This window comes from Chlorocebus sabaeus, chromosome 20 (assembly GCF_047675955.1).
Source record: "Chlorocebus sabaeus isolate Y175 chromosome 20, mChlSab1.0.hap1, whole genome shotgun sequence".
Taxonomy (NCBI): Eukaryota; Metazoa; Chordata; class Mammalia; order Primates; family Cercopithecidae; genus Chlorocebus; species Chlorocebus sabaeus.
In genome coordinates this window covers 98,224,349-98,246,455 of record NC_132923.1, presented here as the reverse complement: position 1 = coordinate 98,246,455, position 22,107 = coordinate 98,224,349, and the positions used below count along the sequence as shown (strand labels likewise).

Sequence of the window (22,107 nt, the reverse complement as noted above, 5' to 3'; positions counted from 1 at the left end):
TTACTTACTAGCTTAGACAGAAAACAATATTAATAATCTCTTTGGAATAACTGGGCTTTCAGCATTTGCAAAACAAAGGATAGAGATCCTTACCAAAGTCCAAAATTCACACACAGTGCTTTCTCCAACAATGCTTGAATTTACCTTTTAAATCATTTCTCCACACAGAACTCAAGATGTAGAAGGTAAATTAACAAAACTCCCAAATACCTCCAGCATTCTATATTGAGACATTATATACACGCATATATGTATGTGTATATACGAATGTGAATGGGAGAGGTGGTGGTATGGGAAATAGCTAAAATACCTTGCTGCTTAAGACTTCAAGGTTTTTTTTAACCATCTGTCCTAGTTCTCTTCGAAGTAGACTGGTAGAGATCAACATCCACTGGGATGCAAAACATTTCAAGCAAAACCCTGATCATTTTATTCTCCCGTTTTCTTCATCCTGAGTTGTCTCCTTTCACATTTACTTTCTATTTCACAATTAAGGATTTCTCCTTAATCACTAACTGAATTTATAATTTTCAGTAATAGGAAAACCTAACATTTATTGGGCATCTACGTACCACATACATCTTGAAGCATTCTCTCCGTTTAACCAATGGGAGCCTAAGGCTGGAGGCTGCAAGTAGAGGCACGCAACGCTGGGCTGCCAGGCCTGGAGGACAAGCCCTGTTTTGCCACTAACTAGATCTATGATGAGGCTGGCCACCCTTAGTGCACCCTTGACAGTGCCAGTTCACACCTGCTGCTCAGGCATCCTTACTAGTGGCATCCCTTCCACTCTAAACAGTATCTGGAATTGAAGTTATACAGTCCTCCTAGCTATAGCCTCAACACGGCTCCTTATCCCTCTGCACCTGTTTCCAAAATCTGAAAAAGGAGACAGAATTAGATAGTTTCACAAGAGTTTTTTCAAGCTGTTTCTGTGATTTCCATTTCGGAATTACAACAGCTTCTAAAGTAGTCCAATTATGAAATGTAAAGATCTTTCAATCTGTCTTCCTCTCACTGATAAATTAATGTCTATTTTTCTCTGATTAGTTTAGACCCAACCTAACTGTTTGTATAGACAATGATTTAACAGATATTTAGGAGTCCATGAGCATGTCAGCAACTGGAGGAAAACGGAAAACAAGCTGGAATCGGTAGAATTGTTTAAGTGTGTGTTACTTCACTCATCTCCTCACTCCTTCCTAGCTTGGATAAAGTGCATTAATGATGCCAGGACCAGGATACTCCCCACCATGTGTGAGATTTGCAGATATGAAACGCCCAACCAAAAACATGTTCACCTGAGCTTAGATTTACTACCCTAAAGCAGAAATGGGCCAGGGGAGATACCTGAACACAAGGCCATGAAATTCCCACATCGGGATAGAACTTGAAGCTCTGACACATAAGAAAACGTTAACCACATGAAGCAGCAAAAGAAATGGATGAAAAAATGGCAAAGTGGGACAACCCAACGTTCTGCCACCACCCTCTCATACCTCAGGCAAGGAGAAAAACTGATTTTGGAGTAAATACATTTATTGATACCCATTTCATATATAGTTCAATGAAATAATCTATAAATATAAAAAGCATTTTTCTTTTGGATATCACCATGGTCCATGTAAATACTCAACAGTCAGAATCATTTGCAGGAAGCACTCCAAGTCACACTGTTAGGTTTACAGACCTGAATATACATATTGCATTAAACAGTGGCACTTATGTACTCAAGTGGTCCAGTGGCTTTGGAAAATATGACTACTGGGCATGTGGAATAGAAATAATGTGTTAGGTTTAAATCAATGGAAAGGGTATCAACCATCAACAAAAGCAACAATTATGAATTAATATCCTAGGCAAAGAAAGTACCACAGTTGACACTTGGTGTCAGAATACTGGAGACAAAGTATGTAAAACAATGCCTGCTGCAGCACCACGTGCTCACTCCAACTCCCAGTGGACAGTCCCCCAGTGCCTTAGGGTCACTTGTGGTCAACAAAATGCAATGAAGAAGCTCGATAGCTTAGAATAAAAGGTCTGTAAAGGCTGATATCAAGATTAAAGCAAGCTAAACATTTCAGTGACATAATGAGTTTCTCCCCTAGAAGAGGACTGTGGGAAAAACTTTTAATTCCCTTTGTTACACTGAGCATGATCATTTATCTAATGCAGAAGAAAGAACCCAGACATCTGGTACCCAGAACATAGGTGCAAAAATTTTCTTCCATTTTGAAGTTTTTTCAACACTTCCGAGGGAACTAATGCAACCACTGTTGAGCCTTGCTCTCCACCTGATGCAGCATAAAATTTTCTCTCATTTCTTCAATACAGGAATGTCTTGCTGCAGACTATGTGTCTTCTGAGTTAGCAAGCAAATGCATTTAAAAGGTCTTAGTTGTGCAATGTCCAAAACTGAAATCTGAGAGGCAGTGTTAGAACTTAAGCAAGGCAGAATTTTTAGAGTCTACTCAAATGAAAGCCTAAGTGAAGCATATAAAAATTCAGTCTTTTCTATTATTTTCAACTGGAATTGATGGCAACATTCCCTGGTAAGGATGGGTAACTGGTGTCATATAACTCCAGGTCCAAAATATGCCAACTACGTAAAGTGGACCCAAAAGAGGAGAAATACACACTTGAGTTCTGTGGTCTCCAGAATTTTTTTTTTTTTTTTTTTTTTTTTTTTTTTGCCATTTTCAAAAAAGAAATAGTAGCTTCAGTTGTACACCACCAGTTGAAGGGGTTTTCATCCAAATGAGAAACTCTACCCCTTGTCTCTAGTGGAACAGGCACCAGATTCCCACAAGCGGCAGCTCCCATGTCCTGTAGCACGTGGCATCCGACCCTGGAGTGAAGAGTAAGCTGGCACAGAGCCCCGACGCTGGGATTCAGACTAGATGGCGTTTCGTGGTGTGCCATTGTGTGTCAGCGCTTTCAGACTGGAGGCACTAGTCTGGTGACCACAGCTCCTGTGAGAAGTCACACCCACCTCAAAAACCTCATGAATAGCTTTTCGGAAACAGTGGAAGTTGTAGTCTATTAAACCTGCAGGAAGGAAAAAGAAAAGAACACCTCCTGAATTGTCAATTGTGAAATTTTATATTTGGGTTTGCAGCCAAAAATAACTCGGATAAACACTGGTTGGAAATTCTTAAGCCTCCAAACTAAATAGCAACCTTTTCAATCGTAAGAACAGCTGGTCATCACATATATCCACCATCATAACATTCTGCTAGACAACAAATGCGATTAGACCATTACCTTGGCCAAATTAATACCTCTGGTATCCAAGTTTCAAATCACTCAATTCACATTGAAGAAAAGTAAAATATTCAAATACACTGTGTGGCCTGCTTGAACATAGTGTGATCTTTCAATAATTTATATTTGATTTGATGAAAATCATTAAATACTTATTGAACAGCACGATAGAGGGTACAATATGTCAAAGGAAACAGCAGATATGGTCCATGCCTTCCAGACAGGATATGCTAGCTGGGGCATAAAGCCAAACTACAAGAAACAAACCAAAACAATCTGCTGTCAAATTGACTACAACTGTGAAGGAAATCCAAAGGAAAAGCCAAGTGCAGGGCAAAGTAATCAAATGAAAACTTCAGGGACAAGAAAGAACTTTGGGAACACAGACACGATTTCATTAGGCAGAAAGGGGAAACAAAATCACAAGAAAACTGCAGGGACCTGGCAATGAGAGCACAGCACAGGCGGAAGACAGGAAAAAAAACGGTCTGACTGGAGAGTGGGACATCAGAGAACTCTTGGTAGGAAATACTAAGAATCAGGTCTGAATAAGTAGGTTACAACCAAATTAAGGTGGACTTTCAGCCTCAGAAAAGAAACTAACTATAAAAGACAAGTTTTGATCAATTCAACTACATTAAAATTTATTTCTGTGCCAAATGTAAAATAGACAATCAAGGAAATTTGAACACTGGTCAGATAGTTGATGATATCATTTAATCACTGTTAATTTTGTCGTTTATTGTTTTAAAAACCACTACCTTTTAGAGATACCTACTGAAACCTGTAGAGACAAAATGATTTCATGTCAGGCCTTTGCTTCAAAATAATCTAGTAGGGAAAGCGGTATAAATATGAAACACAATTAGCTATAATTTTGATAACTACTGAATCTGGGCAAATGATTAAAAGGCTTTTATTATACTGTTTTCTCTACTTTTTTACATATTTGACAGTTTCCACAATAAAATAAAAAAGCTTAATAATCTATAATAACTGAGAAGCTGTCCAGGAAACATGACTGAAGTGTGTCCGTGGATGAGGGCTGAACCAAGGAGCTGAATGCATAGAGATTCCTTGTGCTGTCCTACCTTTGTGTACACCTGAAAATTCCCATAAACAAAAGTTAATTTTTTTTTTTTTTTAGAGATAGGGTCTCACTTTGACACCCAGGCTGGAGTGCAGTGGTGCAACCATACCTCACTGTAACCTCAAACTCCTGTGCTCAAGTAATCCTCATGCCTCAGCCTCCTGAGTAGATAGGACTACAGGTGCGAGCCACCACACCCAACTAACTTTTTAATTTTTTGGTAGAGACAGAGTCTTGCTATCTTGCCCAAGCTGGTCTGGAACTCCTGAGCTCAAGCGTCCTCCCACCTCAGCCTTCCAAAGCACTGAGATTACAGGTGTGAGTCACCACACCCGGTCTAAAAAAAATTTTTTTTAAGATTAAAATGGTTAGGAGCAGGCCACAAGTGATGCACACATGTAATCCCAGCTACTTGAGAGGCTGAGGTGTGAAGACTGCTTGAGCTCAGGAGTTCAAGACCAGCCTGAGCAACACAGCAAGACTCCCATCTCAAAATAAAAACACAAATAAAAAAATAAATTAACATAGAGAAAAATAAGGAACTGCTAACAATCAGTGCAAAAAAAGATAAATATACATTGAATAGGTAAAATGTGAAAGAAGAAACCTGAATAGCCATGAAAAGGTACTTGCCATGAAAAGACACTTGCTCTAACCAGTAATTTAAAAAGTAAAAATGAGAATCAAGTAAGATACCCTTTCACACCTACCAGATTAATAATAATTAAACAGTCTGACAATACCAAGCGTTACTAAGGATAAGAAGCGATAAGAACTTCCATAGACCAGTGCCAGCCAGGGGTGAAAATGGTAAAGTCACTTTGGAGAGCTTTGGCAATATCTTTATTAGTCAAAGACATATTTACTCTTATAAATTCCACTCCTAAATGCATACCCTAGAGAAATTCTCCACATGTGCAAAGGTAAACTTGTTCATGAGCATTTGTTACAGATTTGTAATTTTTAAAATAATCCAAATGTCCAGCAACAAGAAAATAAAATGTGGTATAGTCAACCCATAGAATACTATACGGCAGTGAAAAGGAATGAACTAGAACTATGTGTCATCAATTTGAACACATCTCAAAAACCACCTGAACGAAAAGAATCAAGCAAATTGCAGAAGACTACTTATATTTTTATATCATTCATACAATACTCTATTGTTTAAGGATAGACATGAAGTAAAAGAAAATAGGAAAAATAAAATACATATAGCTCAAAGGAAGGGATTTCAATTGAGAAAAACACACAGAAGACTTCAACTGGCCAGGCCATTGGCTCTCATCTGTAATCCCAGCACTTTGGGAGACTGAGGGAAGAGGATTGCTTGAGGCAACGAGTTCAAGACCAGTCTGGGCAACATAGAGAGATCCTATCTCTAAAAAAATTTTTTTTAATTAGCCAGCATGGTAGCATGAGCCTATACTCCCAGCTATTCAGGAGGCTGAGGTGGGAGGATCTCTTCAGCCCAGGAGTTTGAGGCTACAGTGAATTATAATCATGTGGGCGCAATGGAGTGAGATTCTGTCTCCAAAAAAAAAAAAAAAAGGTTTTAATTGTATTTGTTATTTTAGTTCTTAAGTTGAAAGGTGAATATACATGTTTTGTTTTACCCAAAAGTTTGTGTACATCTGAACTATCCCATTAAAAACTCAGGTAGAAGAGGGAGGACTTGTTGCAGTAAATAACAGAGCTACTGTAGATCCTTGAGTAGTTAAATAATATAAATTTTCTGAAAACTAGTCTGTCTTTGGGATAAAAGATGATACATACTACACCCTCCACATATATGTCAACTACATGAATATTATCAAGTAAGAGACTACTGTAGCACCACTGGCCTGAAGCAATGAGAACCTGGACTGGAATCACTGACAGTGACAATGGAAAGGAAACCCAAGAAACAGTTCCAAGAAACAAATGATCAGATTTGGTGAAAATTCAATATAAACAACACAGAAGAATAGAAAAAGGAGATCACGAAATCTCCTCTGTGAAGCAATCTGCAAGCGCCCCTTCAGCAATCACACCACACAATTACCTAACTACAAGATATCTACGCTCGGACAGGAGAAACTCGCGCGACCACTGACAGAAGTATGACAGCCAAAAAAGTCACAAAACAGGGGAAATACTCATCAACCAATGATTGACATGACGTTGAAGGTAACATTCACAATATTTAAGAAAGAACGTCTTACTAATAGCTCCAAACACGGGACAAGAGCAGGAGCCAAAGTCATAGCTGGAGATGTGAATTTTTCAATCACATAGAGAAGATTAACTGAAGCCATGTATTTGATGAGCTGACCCAGAAAATAAGCAAGCAGAAAGACTTGGCTCTGACAAACAGGACTGAGGGAAAAAAAAAAACAGCCAGAAGAAACAGGAGAGGTGGTCGGGGAAACAAATACACAAAATATCCCAAGAATTCAGCTTCAGAGAAGCAAAGAGAGAAGAAAGTTTTCAGAAAGGAGGGAGTGACAAGATCACATGCTTAGAAGGATGAAAAGGCTGCAGAGTAAGAAAAGGCCACTGAATGCAGCAAGGAGGTAACCTGGTAACTTCTAAAAGTCTAGTTTCTATCATCAGAGTGAACAGGCAACATATAGAATGGGAGAATATTTTTACAATCTATCCATCTGACAAAGGGCTAATATCCAGAATCTACAAGGAACTTAAACAAATTTACAAGAAAAAAAACAGCCCCGTTAAAAAGTGGGTGAAGGATATGAACAGCCACTTCTCTAAAGAAGACACTTATGCAGCCAACAAATATATGAAAAAAAGCCCATCATCACTGGTCATTAGAGAAATCCAAATCAAAACCACCATGAGATACCATCTCACGCCAGTTAGAATGGCGATTATTAAAAAATCACAAAACAACAGATGCTGGAGAGGATGTGAAGAAATAGGAACGCTTTTACACTGTTGGTAGCAGTGTAAATTATTTCAACCATTGCGGAAGACACAATGTGGCAATTCCTCAAGGATCTAGAACCAGAAATACCATTTGACCCAGCAATCCCAAAGAATTATAAACCATCCTACTATAAAGACACATGCACACGTACGTTTATTGCAGCACTCTTCACAATAGCAAAGACTTGGAACCAACCCAAATGCCCATCAATGATAAACTGGATAAAGAAAATGTGGCACATATACACCATGGAATATTATGCAGCCATAAAAAAGGATGAGTTCATGTCCTCTGCAGGGACATGGATGAAGCTGGAAACCATCATTCTCGGCAAACTAATACAGGAACAAAAAAACCAAATACTGCATGTTCTCACTCATAAGTGGGGAGCTGAACAATGAGAACACATGGACACAGCAAGGAGGACATCACACACCAGGGCCTGTCAGCGAGTGGGTGGCTGGGGGAGGGATAACATTAGGAGAAATACCTAACGTAGATGACGGGTCAATGAGTGCAGCAAACCACCATGGCTATGTAGCAAACCCGTGCATTCTGCACATGTATCCCAGAACTATGAACAATAAATAAAGTCTAGTTTCAGTAGACTTGTTCAGATGGAAGCCAAACTGCATTCAGTTAAACAGGTAATGAAAGCATCTGAAGGCAGAAAGGCTAGATTTAAAATGAAAGATCAAAAAAAGAAAAGAGAAAATCTGATCTATATATGGAAGGGAAGGGACAAAAGCAGTTTGAGCTTTTTTTTTCCTAATAGCTATTTGTCTAACACTGCAATTATTATTTTCTCTTGTTTTCAAGAACCTGAAAAGTTATGGCAAATAAATTAACATAAAAAACAGCTTTTTAAAATGCTATTACCTTTTCGTTCAAAGCTTTCTTCCCTTAGAATGCAGACCAGTGCCAAAAATTTAGTCACCTCCTTTAAATAAAGGACAGTTGTATTATTCAGCTTGATAATTGCCATAGATTCTTTGTCATAAGCACTTCCACTTCCATCTTCCTTTAACCTATTTTAAAAGAAAGTACTATTCATTACAGGTTTCCCATCTAGGCATATGCCACATTTAATTTGCACAATGACATCCACCAGTTTCCCAAATGTCTCTGGGAAATAACACTGGCTTAAATATATTGGGAGAGAGTGTTGTTAAGGTATAGTGTTCCTAAACACAGAATCTCAGGGATTCCTATTAAAAACAACAACTCCATACACATCCTTTAATATAGATAATCAGATATTTGGAGAAAAAGGTGCAAACATATGTATATCTTAACCAGGGAAATGACAACATTACCAACATCTCACTAAGTGGAGCTACTCACCCGCTCCACTGTGTTCCGTAAACCCAGCTGAGGTGTCTCCTCTCTTCACTGCCCTCAGGTCACAGGGCCCCTCTGGGACCTGCCGCCTCACTTAGATGAGCTCCTTCAAGGCACATTCTATATGCCAGGTCAATCACATTTTCACAGAAAACATATTTTTTGCTTCCTCACAAAAGCAAGAAAATACTTAAGACTAAACAAGAGTCTCAGCTAGAGACTAGTAGGGACTATGTTGAAATTAACAACTTTTAAAAAAAGATATGGACTCAAAGAGTCTTTTCTGATGTACTTGCCTATAAAAATCTAAAGGTTATCTAGCTATTGTTAGGAATTAAGAGTTGTCAAAAATGCTTTTTTAAAAGTATTTGCCTTCAAAAACAAAAAAGGTGAGGGAAGTAACACTAAAAAGAAAATGTCAGCTGGGCACAATGGCTCACGCCTGTAATCCCAGCACTTTGGGAGGCTGAGGTGGGCCGATCATCTGAGGTCAGGAGTTCAAGACTTGTCTGGCCAACATGGTGAAACCCCATCTCTACTAAAAAATACAAAAAAAAAAAAAAAATCCATTAGCCAGGCATGGTGGCGCACACCTGTAGTACCAGCGACTCGGGAGGCTAAGGCAGGAGAATCACTTGAACCCAAGAGGCAGAGGTTGCAGTGAGCCGAGACTGTGCCACTGCACTCCAACCTGGGCAACAAGAGTGAAACTCTGTCTCAAGGAAAAAAAAAAAAAAAAAAAGGAAAAGAAAATGTCAGGAGTAATTGGTAATTTTCTTTGATAGCAAAACAATGTATCTTTTTTCTCCTATTTTCACTTTTCTATACTTTCCATGCAGTTTTTAATGAATACGGGTGAGGTTTATTTTTTAAACTATTCCAAGCCTCACAATTTATGTTCTCATATGGTAGCATGAGCATAATGTCAAACAAAATTTGGGGTCTGCACGGTGGGTCATGCCTGTAATTCCAGCACTTTCAGAGGCTGAGGTGGGAGGAACACTTGAGCTCTGGAGTTCGAGACCAGCCTGGGCAACACAAGAACACACATACACACACACACACACAATTTTAAGGTGACAGAAACAACACTAAAACAGTTGTTAGTAGTTGACCTGAATAGTGGCTCTTTACTCCTATTTTCATTTCTCTATATTTTCAGTGTATTTTTTTTTTCACGAAGTGGGGGCTTATTTTTACTATTCTGAATCTTGCAGTTTACCTTCTTATATATTTCTTTGATCCTCACAACAACCCTGAGGACACAAATTATTACTATAGCCCTATTTAACCACATTATGTCCTTTCTGCAACAAGCGAAAGTAAACTACATAAATACAAAGAGGACTACGCCCATTGAAAAGATACAGAGGCCAGGCACATGGCGTACGCCTGTAATCCCAACACTTTGGGAGGCCAAGGAGGATCACTTTGGCCCTGGAGTTCAAAACCAGTCTGGGCAACAAAGTGAGACTCCATCTCTACAAGAATATCCAAAAGTTAGCCAGGTATGGTGGCACACGCCTGTGCTCCCGGCTATACAGGAGGCTGGAGGACAGCTTGAGCCCAGGAGGTCGAGGCTGCAGTGAGCTGTGTTCACACTACTGCACTCCAGCTTGGGCAACAGAGTGAGACTCTATCTCAAAAAAAAAAAAAGGGTAGGAACTGAAGTTCGTTAAAAATAAAGTGATCTCCTGGCAAAGTCAGGACTCAAACTTAGGGTTTTTAACTCAATTCCATGCAGTTTCCAGTTCCTTAACTAATATAAAGTTAATTTGGGAAGGCAGAGTGGAGGGGAAATTAGTGTCATTTGCTTTTAAGAGTATAGAAGAAAACTACTTCCTTCTAATTGGAGAAGAGGAAGTTATAAGTGCTACATGTTCTCAGCTTATAGTTAAGATGTCCCATGCAGATCTTTTTCTGTGCCACATGGAAAGTGAGAACAAGAACTAACTCTGACAACAGGTTCCAACACAGACAACCCTGAAGATGATTCCCTAAACCAGTACCCACAGCCAGCAACTGTAAGAAACGACAAAGTTCCTCACGTCAAGCCAGCATACATACGATCTTGAATCACACACTAACACGAGAAAGAAATAAGAAAGGCACGTTCTATTCAAAGTCTGGAGATTAGCGCGACTTGATTTGGCTGTGATTAATAAAATTAAGAATAAAAACACATTCTATTCAAAGTCTGGAGATTAGCGCGACTTGATTTGGCTGTGATTAATAAAATTAAGAATAAAAATATGTTAATGACCATAAAATGCTTACTCAGAATCTGTAAAGCATAAGATCTGCTTTCTACATTTATCTGTTTTAAGTTTTTAAGACTATTAGGAAAATATGCTTATCTGAATCTTAGTCAAAATAATGCCAAGACAGGCCAAGAGTGGTGGCTCATGCCTATAATCCCAGCATTTTGGGAGACCAAGGCGGAATACTGCTTGAGGCCAGGAGTTCAATACCAGCCTGGGCAACACTATGAGACCCTGTCTCTACAAAATATTAAACTTTAAAAAAAAAAAAAGGCCAGGTGCAAGGGTTCACACTTGTAATCCCAGCACTTTGGGAGGCCGAGGCAGGAGATTCACTTGAGTCTCGGAATTCAAGACCAGCCTGGGCAACATAATGAGACCCCATCTCTACAAAAATCAAAAATCAGCCAGGCATGATGGCACACGCCTGTAGTCAGGAGGATCACTTGAGCCTGGGAGGCGGAGGCTGCAATGAGCTGTGATTGTGCCACTACAATTCAGCCTTAGTGACAGACCATGTCTCAAAAAAAAAAAAAAAAAGTTAGCTGGGTATGGTGTGGTGTGTAGCTCTAGTCCCAGCTACTCAGGAAGCTGAGGTGCGAGGATCACTTGAGTCCAGGAGGTTGAGGCTGCAGTGACCTGTGGCTGGACTGCAGTGATGTAATCACAGCTCATTGCAGCCTGGAACTCCTGGGATCAAGCAATTCTCCTGCCTCATCCTCCTGCTTAATCCCCCAACTTTAGCTAGGACTACAGGTGCACACTACCACACCCAGCTAATATAATGTACTTTATTATGTATAAGGTATTTTAAAATGTATTGGCTGGGAGCGATGGCTCATGCCTATAATCCCAGCACTTTGGGAGGCTGAGGCAGGTGGATCACCTGAGGCCAGGAGTTCGAGACCAGCCTGGCCAACACGGTAAAACCCTGTCTCTACTAAAACTACAAAACCATCCGGGCGTGGTGGTGCACCCTGTAATCCCAGCTACTCGGGAGGCTGAGGCAGGAGAACTGCTTGAATCTGGAAGGCAGAGGTTGCAGTGAGCCAAGATCGCACCGCTGCACTCCAGCCTGGATGACAAGAGCGAGACTGTCTCAAAAAAATAAATAAAATAAATAAAATGTATCTAACGCTGAAAATAAATTTCACAGCTAAATTTGATTTTTGTATTATAAAAAAGTTGGTTTATGAAATTTTGATTTGTTTTAAATAAAAACCAAACGTTCTACTCATCCATTTTTTAAATCAGAAATGGGAAATAAGAAACTTTCCTAAAAAATATAATAAACGGACAATGCCTCATTTTCATTATGTAAAGAATTAAAACAAGCTGGGCACGGCGGCTCACGCCAGTAATCCCAGCGCTTTGGGAGGCCAAGGCAGGTGGATCACGAGGTCAGGAGTTCAAGACCAGCCTGGCCAACATGGTGAAACCCCATCTCTACCAAAAATATAAAAAATTAGCCAGGTGTGGTGGCAGGCACCTATAATCCCAGCTACTCAGGAAGCTGACGCAGGAGAATCGTTTGAACCCAGGAGGAGGAGATTGCAGTGAGCTGAGATCTCACCATTACACTCCATCCTGGGCAACAGAGCAAGACTCTGTTTCTCTCAAAAAAAAAAAAAAAAAAGGCCGGGCACAGTGGCTCACGCCTGTACTCCCAGCACTTTGGGAGGCCAAGGTGGGTGGATCACAAGGTCAGGAGATAGAGACTATCCTGATTAACATGGTGAAACCCCGTCTCTACTAAAAATACAAAAAATTAGCTGGGCATTGTGGCAGGCACCTGTAGTCCCAGCTACTCGGGAGGCTGAGGCAGGAGAATGGTGTGAACCTGGGAGGCAGAGCTTGCAGTGAGCTGATACCGCGCCACCACACTCCAGCCTGGGCAACAGAGCAAGACTCCATCTCATAAATAAATAAATAACAAAAGAGAGCATATAATCACAAAAGTTAAAGGAATAGATGGACAGATATAGAATAGGTAAGACAAATGTACTCTCCTACTCAGAGGCAGCTGGAGAAGGACACGGAAAAATTAGGCAAAAGACCAAAATGAAGGGAAGAGTCAGAGGTGAAAGAGACATTTAGACTAGATGGAGCAGAGAGAAGACACAGGTAGTAGAAAGTAAAGATAATGCTAAAGCATCTGAAAAGCAACTTGAGAGTGCCGATGTTAACATACCAGGGAAATCTAGGAAGTCAGAGAGTGCACAGAATGTTATTAGCTTTTTTTTTTTTTTTTTTGGTAAGGCTGGGGTCTGTGTTGCCCAGACTGGTCTCCAACTCCTGGCCTCAAGCAATCCTCTCATGCCAGCCTTTCAAACATCTGGGATTATGGGCACAAGCCACCACACCTGGCCATTATCAGCTTTTGAAAAGCCAGTAATTCTCCAAAGTTTTCACTAGTCCTCTGGCCTATCCTACAAAATCACTTGCTGGCTGGCTTTCATAAATTTCTATATAGAGTTTGGCAAATTTACATAAAGGAAGAGCTCAAATTTTAGAGATTTATTTTGGAAACTTGTATATATGGGTCAGATTTTTAAAAGTTCTTCCAGCATCCAAAATTCTAATTACTTTCTTTGCTCTCTGAAATATTAAGAATCACTAATTCCACAAAGCCTGAGGTTAAATCAGGAACTAGAACTTACTTTGTTATTCACACCATTTTAAATAAATTAATCTAGCTTTTCAATCTAGCTAAGTTCCAGTAGTGAGAAGACACCGTGCAACCCTCCCCCATCCCCACAACAGTGGGAGAAACTTGCAGTGATAAACAAGTCCAGTTCTAGTCATGCTTTCCAACTTTTCTTAGCCATTCTCTGAAGGAGTAAGACCCAGCAGCCCACTTCCAGAGAAATCATGCTCCAAGTTAAAGCACTATGGTCAGAACAATCCCAGTTCATGTAGTACTACTTGCCAGATGCCTCAGAAATTAGTCTTCTGGACAAATCAAGTTAATAGTTTTCTGCCTGTCTGAGATATTGCAGGAATATGTATATAACTTACCCATATATACAAGACACATCAATTACAACATCGATCATGTCACAGCAAAGTTCATAAGATTGCATATCCACAGGGGAACTGTCTGTTGCAATGTAGATTTTGCTGACAACATCAAAGAGAAAAGCTTTTTCAATACCTGAATTCTTGGAAAAACAAATGGGAAACTGTTCAGTACTTTTTAAGAATCACAATTTACAACTTATCGAAGATCTTGAATTACTGAATAATATCCAAGGCCATTTTTAATTACATAACCCATACCAAAAAACAAATAGCACTTGCTTGAGAGACTCTTCTATTATCCAAAGAATGAAAGTGGAATTATTTCTCTACTCTGATTTACTGACATAATTTCATGAGTCAAATGTTCTTCTTCCTCTTTACTCAAATGAATTATTTTCTAAGACATCATAAAAAATTTAACAAAAATCTCTAAAAATCAAGCAATGCTACATTTTCAATAATCCTCTTATTAATATAACCCATCTCTGATTTGAATCACCTTGCTATCAAGAAAGGCATAATGTGGGAATTTACAAACCATAAAAGAATTATACTTTGACATCAACATCTATTTAAGAATTCAGAAAATAACTTGAGTAATACTTTATGTTATTTATTTTACATGTTAAGCAGGTCATTAATCTTTGTACTTCATTCAGATTAATTCAAGACTTTTTTGGAAAATTTGAAAACACAAATATATTCACAAAAATGGAATCAGAAGCTGCAGTTAATTAAATATAAATTGCTCACTTACTGATATAAAGATATTTAATAGGTTTTCCAAGGTCGGCAGTTGTGGAATGAGTTTCTGTACCACCTTACTAAAGGCTTCAAATATCGAATGGTCATAGATACTAGTCAGATAAAAGCTGAAAAACACAACATAGCTTGATTAATTTGAAAAATACCTTATGTTCTGTGACAACTATTATAATACAAAAAATTTTAAGTTTCTTAACATTTGATTTCAGTGAGTTCAATAAAGCCTCTTTATCTTGTCTACCATGCCCATTACTCAAGATGACAAATACACTTTCCCACCTGGCTTCATCTTTTTACTGGATTTACACAGAGGGCAACTGAAGTAGTACTGAGAAAAGTTTATTTTCAGGTACATAAACTCCAGTATTCACTGAAGTCTTTGCAATCTGATCCAAAAAGCTTTTTTTAAGCACATAACTGAGACCAAAAATAAGACTAAAAACCGAGAAAGCTAGAAGAGTTATGTGACATATATTAAATAAGAACATAATTCAGGTTTCTACTAAAACGTCACCTCAAAAAGTTCTTTCCAGACCAGCCTACCTAAAATAGCACTCCTGTACCCAATGCTTTCAACCCTTTTCCCCTAATTTGTTTTTCTTCACACCATTGGTAAGTACTTAAAATGATACTATACATTCATTTAGGTGCTTTTGAGCTGTGTCACTGAAAATGTAAGTTCCAGGGCAAAGAGACTTTATCAGTCTTGCTCCTAGCAGAAAGCCCACTTCCCTGAACAGTGCTCATAAGTATCTGTTGAATAAACAAATGAACACAACTGGTGTTTAGAATTTATGTAAAGAACCTATTAAAGAGGATGGGAGTCGGGACTCTACAGAGAATGGAGGAATCTACAGGAGTCTGGAGGCCTAAAAAGACTTACAGTGGAAAAGTAACACATGTAGATTCAATAAAACATGTATTTGAGAGGTAAGCCTTTAACAATTTAAACACTGTCAACAATTCTACCTGCTTTATAGCTCAGGGAGTATAATCTTCATTATATAGTCGCATCCACCACACATTTATACGTATATATATTACAACATCAGAGACACAGAACTGTGTATACTACTTTATAGGTAATTTAAAGATACTTTCAGCTGGGCGCGGTGGCTCATGCCTGTAATCTCAGCACTTTAGGAGGCCGAGGACGGCGGATCACTTGAGGTTGGAAGTTCGAGATCAGCCGGACCAACATGGAGAAACCCCATCTCTAGTATAAATAGAAAAAATTAGCCGGGCATGGTGGCGCATGCCTGTAATCCCAGTTACTTGGGAGACTGAGGCAGGAGAATTGCTTGAACCAGGGAGGCGGAGGCTGCGGTGAGCTGAGATGGCACCATTGCACTCCCACCTGGGCAACAAGAGCGAAACTCCATCTCAAAAAAAAAAAATTACTTTCAAGGAGCTGACCTAAGAACGTAATCTAGCAAGACAGGGGTCTAATCTAGATGTAAGAGCACTGGAAAAGGTAAGGCCAAGATGACCCTATAGGTACTAGGGAGAAAGGAATATTTTAGTGTTTCCTGTAGGCCAAAAGGCGAGCAAAGTAAGAATGTCCTACACCTTTGAGGCTTGAGGTAGATGGGGACAGGGAGAACCTGCAAGTCACAGGGCATTTTAGTAAAATGAGTTTCTAGAAACTGGAAATGAAAAGGAGCTTCATCCATAGGACTGCTAGTACTAACTAAAAGCCGTTTTTTTGGGTTTTTTTTTGAGGCGGAGTCTTGCTCTGTCTCCCAGGCTGGAATCCAGTGGCGCGATCTTGGTTCACTGCAACCTCCACCTCCTGGGTTCAAGCGATTCTCCTCCCTCAGCCTCTCGAGTAGCTGGGATGACAGGCACATATCACAATGCCCAGCTAATTTTTTGTATTTTTAGTAGAGACGGGGTTTCACCATGTTGGCCAGGCTGGTCTCAAACTCCTGGCCTCAAGTGATCCGCCTGCCTTGGCCTCCCAATGTGCTGGGATTATAGGCATGAGCCACTGTGCCTGGCCTAAATAAAAGCCTGATGCAACATTCTACTGAAGTTAACAAGGTCTAGGACCCTACATGGTACTGAGGAAAGGAATGGCATGTACCACTGAGGTGGGATACCCTGGAAAGGAACACAGACACGGAGTAAAGAGAATCAGAAGGATCCCCATGGAGCACTGGGGAACACAGGACAAGAACAGCTCAAAATCCAGGTAAAAACTATTAGCAGTGGATTCCCAGAACAGTAAGACGGAATTTTTATGGAGAGCCACTTTCATTTTCTCCTACAAACACTGCTGAATTTTTATTTTTTTAACCATGAATTACTTTCAGATTTTTTAGAAATTTAATCCAGGCAAACTAGAGGTCAATGAGACTTTTCTACATGGTTTCCTAGAAGAATAACTGAAAGATCTTGGAGTCTGAGACCCAGCGAATATTAAGGGGAGGGATAGCGGTTAGCTTGAGCCCATAAGGAAGTCACAACAATAGAACAAGGACAGAGAAATAACTTGCTGTCTCTCTCCCCTGTTCCCCCTTTAAGCTACTTATCATCAAGAGAACATTTTCTTGGGTACTTTTTAATACTCATTTCTACCTATATCACCAAATAAAATAAGATGTACAAAAATATTCCTCATATACTTTTAGAATGCATATACAACAAATCAATCCTATCTAGTAGGTATTATTTAATTTGTAATAGTAGTTACAAACCAATAGTCCTCTAAATTTAACAGCAGCCTTATGCACATTTATAAGATGAACCCACCTAAGCCAAACTTTAAAGATTCATAAAAGTATAAAGTGTTTTAAAAGCTAAGATATATTAGACTCAGTCCAGTGGGGAGGTGGAAGGGAGCCAGCAGGAAAAATAAAAATGAAAAATAAAAAGAGTCAGTCCAGATTTGAAAGTGCACTCTCTTTATAAGGCTATTCCTACTAAGAAAGATACTGTCTAACACTCAAGCTAAAGACTTCTACAACAAATGCGACAGATTCACTTCACTGATGCAAGGCGGGGAGAAGTAATGAAACCAAGAGGAAGGAGTCCCAAAGCAGATTTATGCCATGAAGCAACAGCCTGACTCCAGTCTCTTGAGATGAATTTGGAAAAGCACCAGTGGAAACACTTCACATGACTTCAACCTCCAGGAAAATGCAAAAAGTGGGTAAAGTAATTTCTCAATATCAGGCTCCCCAGACAGCTTGGAATTCAACAAAGAGATCAAAAACATAAAAGATGTGGCAAAGGGCACACAGGTAGCAGAAACCTATGGTGTTTGTAATGACAGAGATGGGAATACATTTACACATTGTTCAGGGCTCTCATATCAAACACACATGTTGTTACCTAAGATGGAGTTTTTCTAGCCCAGCATCTGCAAGGTCATCATTGGCCCTTTGATGAATATCCCTCTGTGTTTCTATTTTGTGATCATCAGACAGACCATCAACTTTGTGAATAAAAACCTCAAAATTCATGTCTGGGTTAACTTTGTAGGCTTTAGAAACAGTAATGTGAAGTCTTGTTAAAGCCTCCATGTAGTCATCCTGTAAGTCAGAACAAAATATGTTTTTAAAAGAAATCTTACAAAAGTCAAGTAATGAGTTAAAGCCTCAAACCACCTCTTTCCCCAACCACAGAAAAATACTACTCTAATTATCATCCATATTCAAACATTCAAATATATTAACTATACTACTAAATAACTCTTCAATTGTCTCAAGATAAAAAAAATTCAATTACCAAGTTAATGCTTGTAATTTTTAATACTAATTTAAGAAAGGAAAAAGGAAATGAACATTTCTTTCCAACATAATTTTTTAAGTAATCCCAGCTCTGCCATTTATTCAGTGTGTCACTTTAAGCAAGTTGATTAAACTCTGATCTCAGTTTACTCATCTGTAAGATCAGAATTACAATACCTAACAATATTGTGAAGATTAAATTAACTAGATCCTGTATGTGAAGGCACCCTCTGTACAGCCTATCACTCAGAAAGCGTTCTTAACTAATGCTTAAGCTTATAAAAAGTAAGCTTCTTAAAGGATAGGGACTTGCCCCATTCATCTCACTGACTGCCACATGCTAGGCCCTCCATAAATGCTTGATGAGCTAAACTCAGTTTTGACAATTAAGTAAACTATTCACTCTAATACCTACTAACTCAGTTCTCATATTCTTCTTTATGTTATGGGACGGGATCTTTTCAGGGAATGACGCCACTATTATAAAATATAGCAACATCTACCATTAACCAATAAAAGTGGAAAGCCAATGTTAGCTGCTCATGAACTAGGACTCAAGGATGTAAACCGCATCTCCTAATCATCTGATACTCTGTACCTGCACAATGGCATATCTGCTCCCAAAGCACCTCTGCAACTGCATCTCTTACACTGTTAGGGAATCTACTGCCAAAGAAATAAGCTGCAAGCACATGACAAAGAAGATAAACAACTTTCCTTAGTTTCTACATCTTTTTCCCACCAGGGAAGAGAAGTAAACACATTATTAACTACCTGTGCGTCAATGACGTATATCAACGCTCCTGTTCCCCTGAAGATCATCTCATAGTCAAAGGTTGGGTCAAAAAAGTCCATTTGCCCAGGAAAATCCCATATCTGGAAATTCACAAAGGAGCTATTGGAAATGTCATCCTTATAAATCTTGTTGGTACTTTCCAAAAACAGGGTCTCGTTGGGTGACATCTTATGAAACACCACCTGTTAAAAGAAAACAGGCAATTTTATGACTATTAAACTTCAGACTTTAAATTTAAAATTCCACCCTGGTTTAACATTTAAACATTTGATCCCATAGCAAAAAAAAATTTTTGAAAAGTAGAAACTGAAGGGTGAATCCATTGGTATTCACTATCCCTTTATTTTCGACAAAGACACCAAATTAATTTCAATTAAATCTATTTTGGAGCTGAATTTTTTCTATGTTCTATGCACTGTACTCAGTTCTAATAGCAGGAATCTTTATCACCTCCATTAGCTTTTCTGGGAGAAAGTTAACATTAATTCTGTCAAAATCTGCTTTAAGATTATGAAAGCCTTACAGCTAAAGCTTAAGAAGTCTGTTTTACTCAAACATTACTTAAATGTCTACCTCAGGCTCTGAGGAGTAATTTAAAAAGTGAAACAGACTGGACTCTGCCCTCACTGACTTTGCAGTCTAAGAAGGGCAGTGACTATACCAAGAAGAAAGTGAAAACGTCCAGGGGGAGGCCACGGGGACTGACAGGGAAAAGATAGCTCCCATGAGAAAAGAAACGTAAAGGCATTTGTTAAGAATCACAATAATCAGCCCAGTTTGGTGGTTCACACCTGTAATCTCAGCACTTTAGGAGGCCGAGGCGGGCGGATCACTTGAGGTCAGGAGTTCGAGACCAGCCTGACCAACATGGTGAAACCCCATCTCCACTAAATATACCAAAAGTAGTCGGCCGTGGTGGTGCAAGCCTGTAGTCCCAGCTACTCGGGAAGCTGAGGCAGGAGAACCGCTTGAACCCAGGAGGTGGAAGTTGCAGTGAGTGGAAATCACACCACTGCCCTCCAGCCTGGGTGACGAGCAAGACTCCATAACAAAAATATTTTTAAAAAGATTCACAACAATCACAACCTACACAGTTCTAACATAAAACTACTTTGCCTCTAACTTACTTTCTAGAAGAGAAAAATGAACAACTACTCTCAAGGTTTTCTCAGTAACAAATGTGAATAACTAAAATTAGTTTGCTAAAAACCTACAGTCAACGTACCCAAGTTTTGCTGTAGAGGTGAAAATCAAGGTAAATAAAACACAGTACTCCAAGAAATCTGGAAGAACGCTGCTCTTTAAAAAGATCCCATCTACAAAATATCACAGATTCAGAAAGAAAAAAAAAAAATCACAGATTTATTGCGGATAGGCCTTTGCAACAGAGTGGAGAGGTGAAAAGACCAGATGCCTGCTGATACTAGTTTCATTACCAGCTCACTCCGCGTGTAATGGGTTTGGCTGATGCAGGAAGTCAATCTTGCCTCTATTTAACCCTTACTAAACAGTGTAGGCCGGCATGGTGGCTCACGCCTGTGATCCCAGCACTTTGGGAGGCTGAGGACGATCACTTGAGGTCAGCAGTTCGAGACGACCCTGGCCAACATGGTGAAACCCCGTCTCTACTAAAAATACAATAATTAGCAGGGTGTGGTGGCGCGCGCCTGAAATCCCAGCTACTCGGGAGGCTGAGGCCGGGAGAATCGCTTGAACCCAGGAGGTGGAGGTTGCACTTAACCGAGATTGCGCCACTGCATTCTACAGCGTGGGCGACGAAGCGAGACTCCGTCTCAAAAACATAAACAAACAAACGTGTACAGCCCTTCATTTGTTCACGAAAGCCCAAAAGTGAAAACAAGCAGACTACGTCTGCAAAATATTCTCAAAGTCTCAGATTTTTATAAACATACCCCTACAGAGGGTAATATCACCAGTAATTACATTCACCAGGCCATAACTACTGAAATGGGTGCAATCTCACTACCCAACTCCCAGTAATGTTACAGTGAAGTCTCTCCTTCACATCAGTAGCGAGAATTACAACGCCCAGTGTCTTAGTCACAACTCTTTCTGACGCTGCTCCCTGGGGCTCTGCTGGGAATCCCTGCACACTCAGGTCACCTGAAGTGAGAGCAAATCAAAACGGGCCAGGGGAGGGAGTCCACGAAGTTCTCCAAGTGAGAACTGGAGAGTGCGTCTCAGTTTCGTAAATGACACAGGAGCTGGGTCCCAGGGGGCGGAGGTCTTGGGCGGTGCCACCGGGCACCTGCCTCTCTGCAGCCAGTTTCGCCTTCAGCGCTCCACTTGGCCTCAGCTGACTTGGGCGTGGACGCAGAGGTCGGGGTCCCCGCGCGGGCCGCGCCTGTGCGCTCGCAAGAGTGGAAGAGAAAGTGCGGAGGGACGGAGCGCAGGCGGGCCCCGGCCGCCGCCCTCCCGGGCGTCCCCGTTACCGGCCACCTGAGCTCCGGAGAGGGGGCGGGGGACAGGGCGCAGCCCCGCTCACCTTCTGGATGGAGGACTTGCCGCTGCGCCGGAGTCCCATGAGCAGAATCCTCGGCTTAGAGCTGTCAGCGCCCCCCGGGCCACAGCCTCCGCCTGCCCCTGCTCCAACCCCGCCGCCCGCCGCCGCCGCCTCCTCTTCCTCCTCCTCCACGCCGTAGCCGAAGTCCTTGGGAAACGAATCGGCCGCGCCGTAACTGCCGGCGAGGGGCGTCTCCTCCGCCCCGTACTGCAGGGACATGGTGCTGGAGCCGCCGCCGCCCGCGCCCTGACAGGCCAGGCCAGGCCGAGCCAGGCCGCCGCCTCCCCAGTCCGCCTCCGCCGCCGCCACCGCCACCGCCGCCGCCCCCGGCAGCCGCCACCGTCCGGCCCGCCCCCCAGAGCCTGGCTCTCATAGGCCCCGA

General features: G+C 40.7%; 1 protein-coding gene across 1 annotated transcript; it reads right to left on the bottom strand.

Annotated features, from left to right (window-relative positions):
• Positions 1-1,521: 1,521 nt before the first annotated feature.
• On the bottom strand, positions 1,522-22,071 carry RRAGC (Ras related GTP binding C). The gene is made up of 7 exons (XM_007979312.3): positions 21,708-22,071; positions 19,180-19,383; positions 18,008-18,207; positions 14,664-14,778; positions 13,904-14,046; positions 8,163-8,311; positions 1,522-3,048 (listed from the first exon to the last, which is right to left on the bottom strand). Exons 1-7 carry the CDS (start codon positions 21,942-21,944, stop codon positions 2,897-2,899), a joined length of 1,200 nt encoding a protein of 399 aa, XP_007977503.1. The 5' UTR covers positions 21,945-22,071; the 3' UTR covers positions 1,522-2,896.
• Positions 22,072-22,107: the final 36 nt, after the last annotated feature.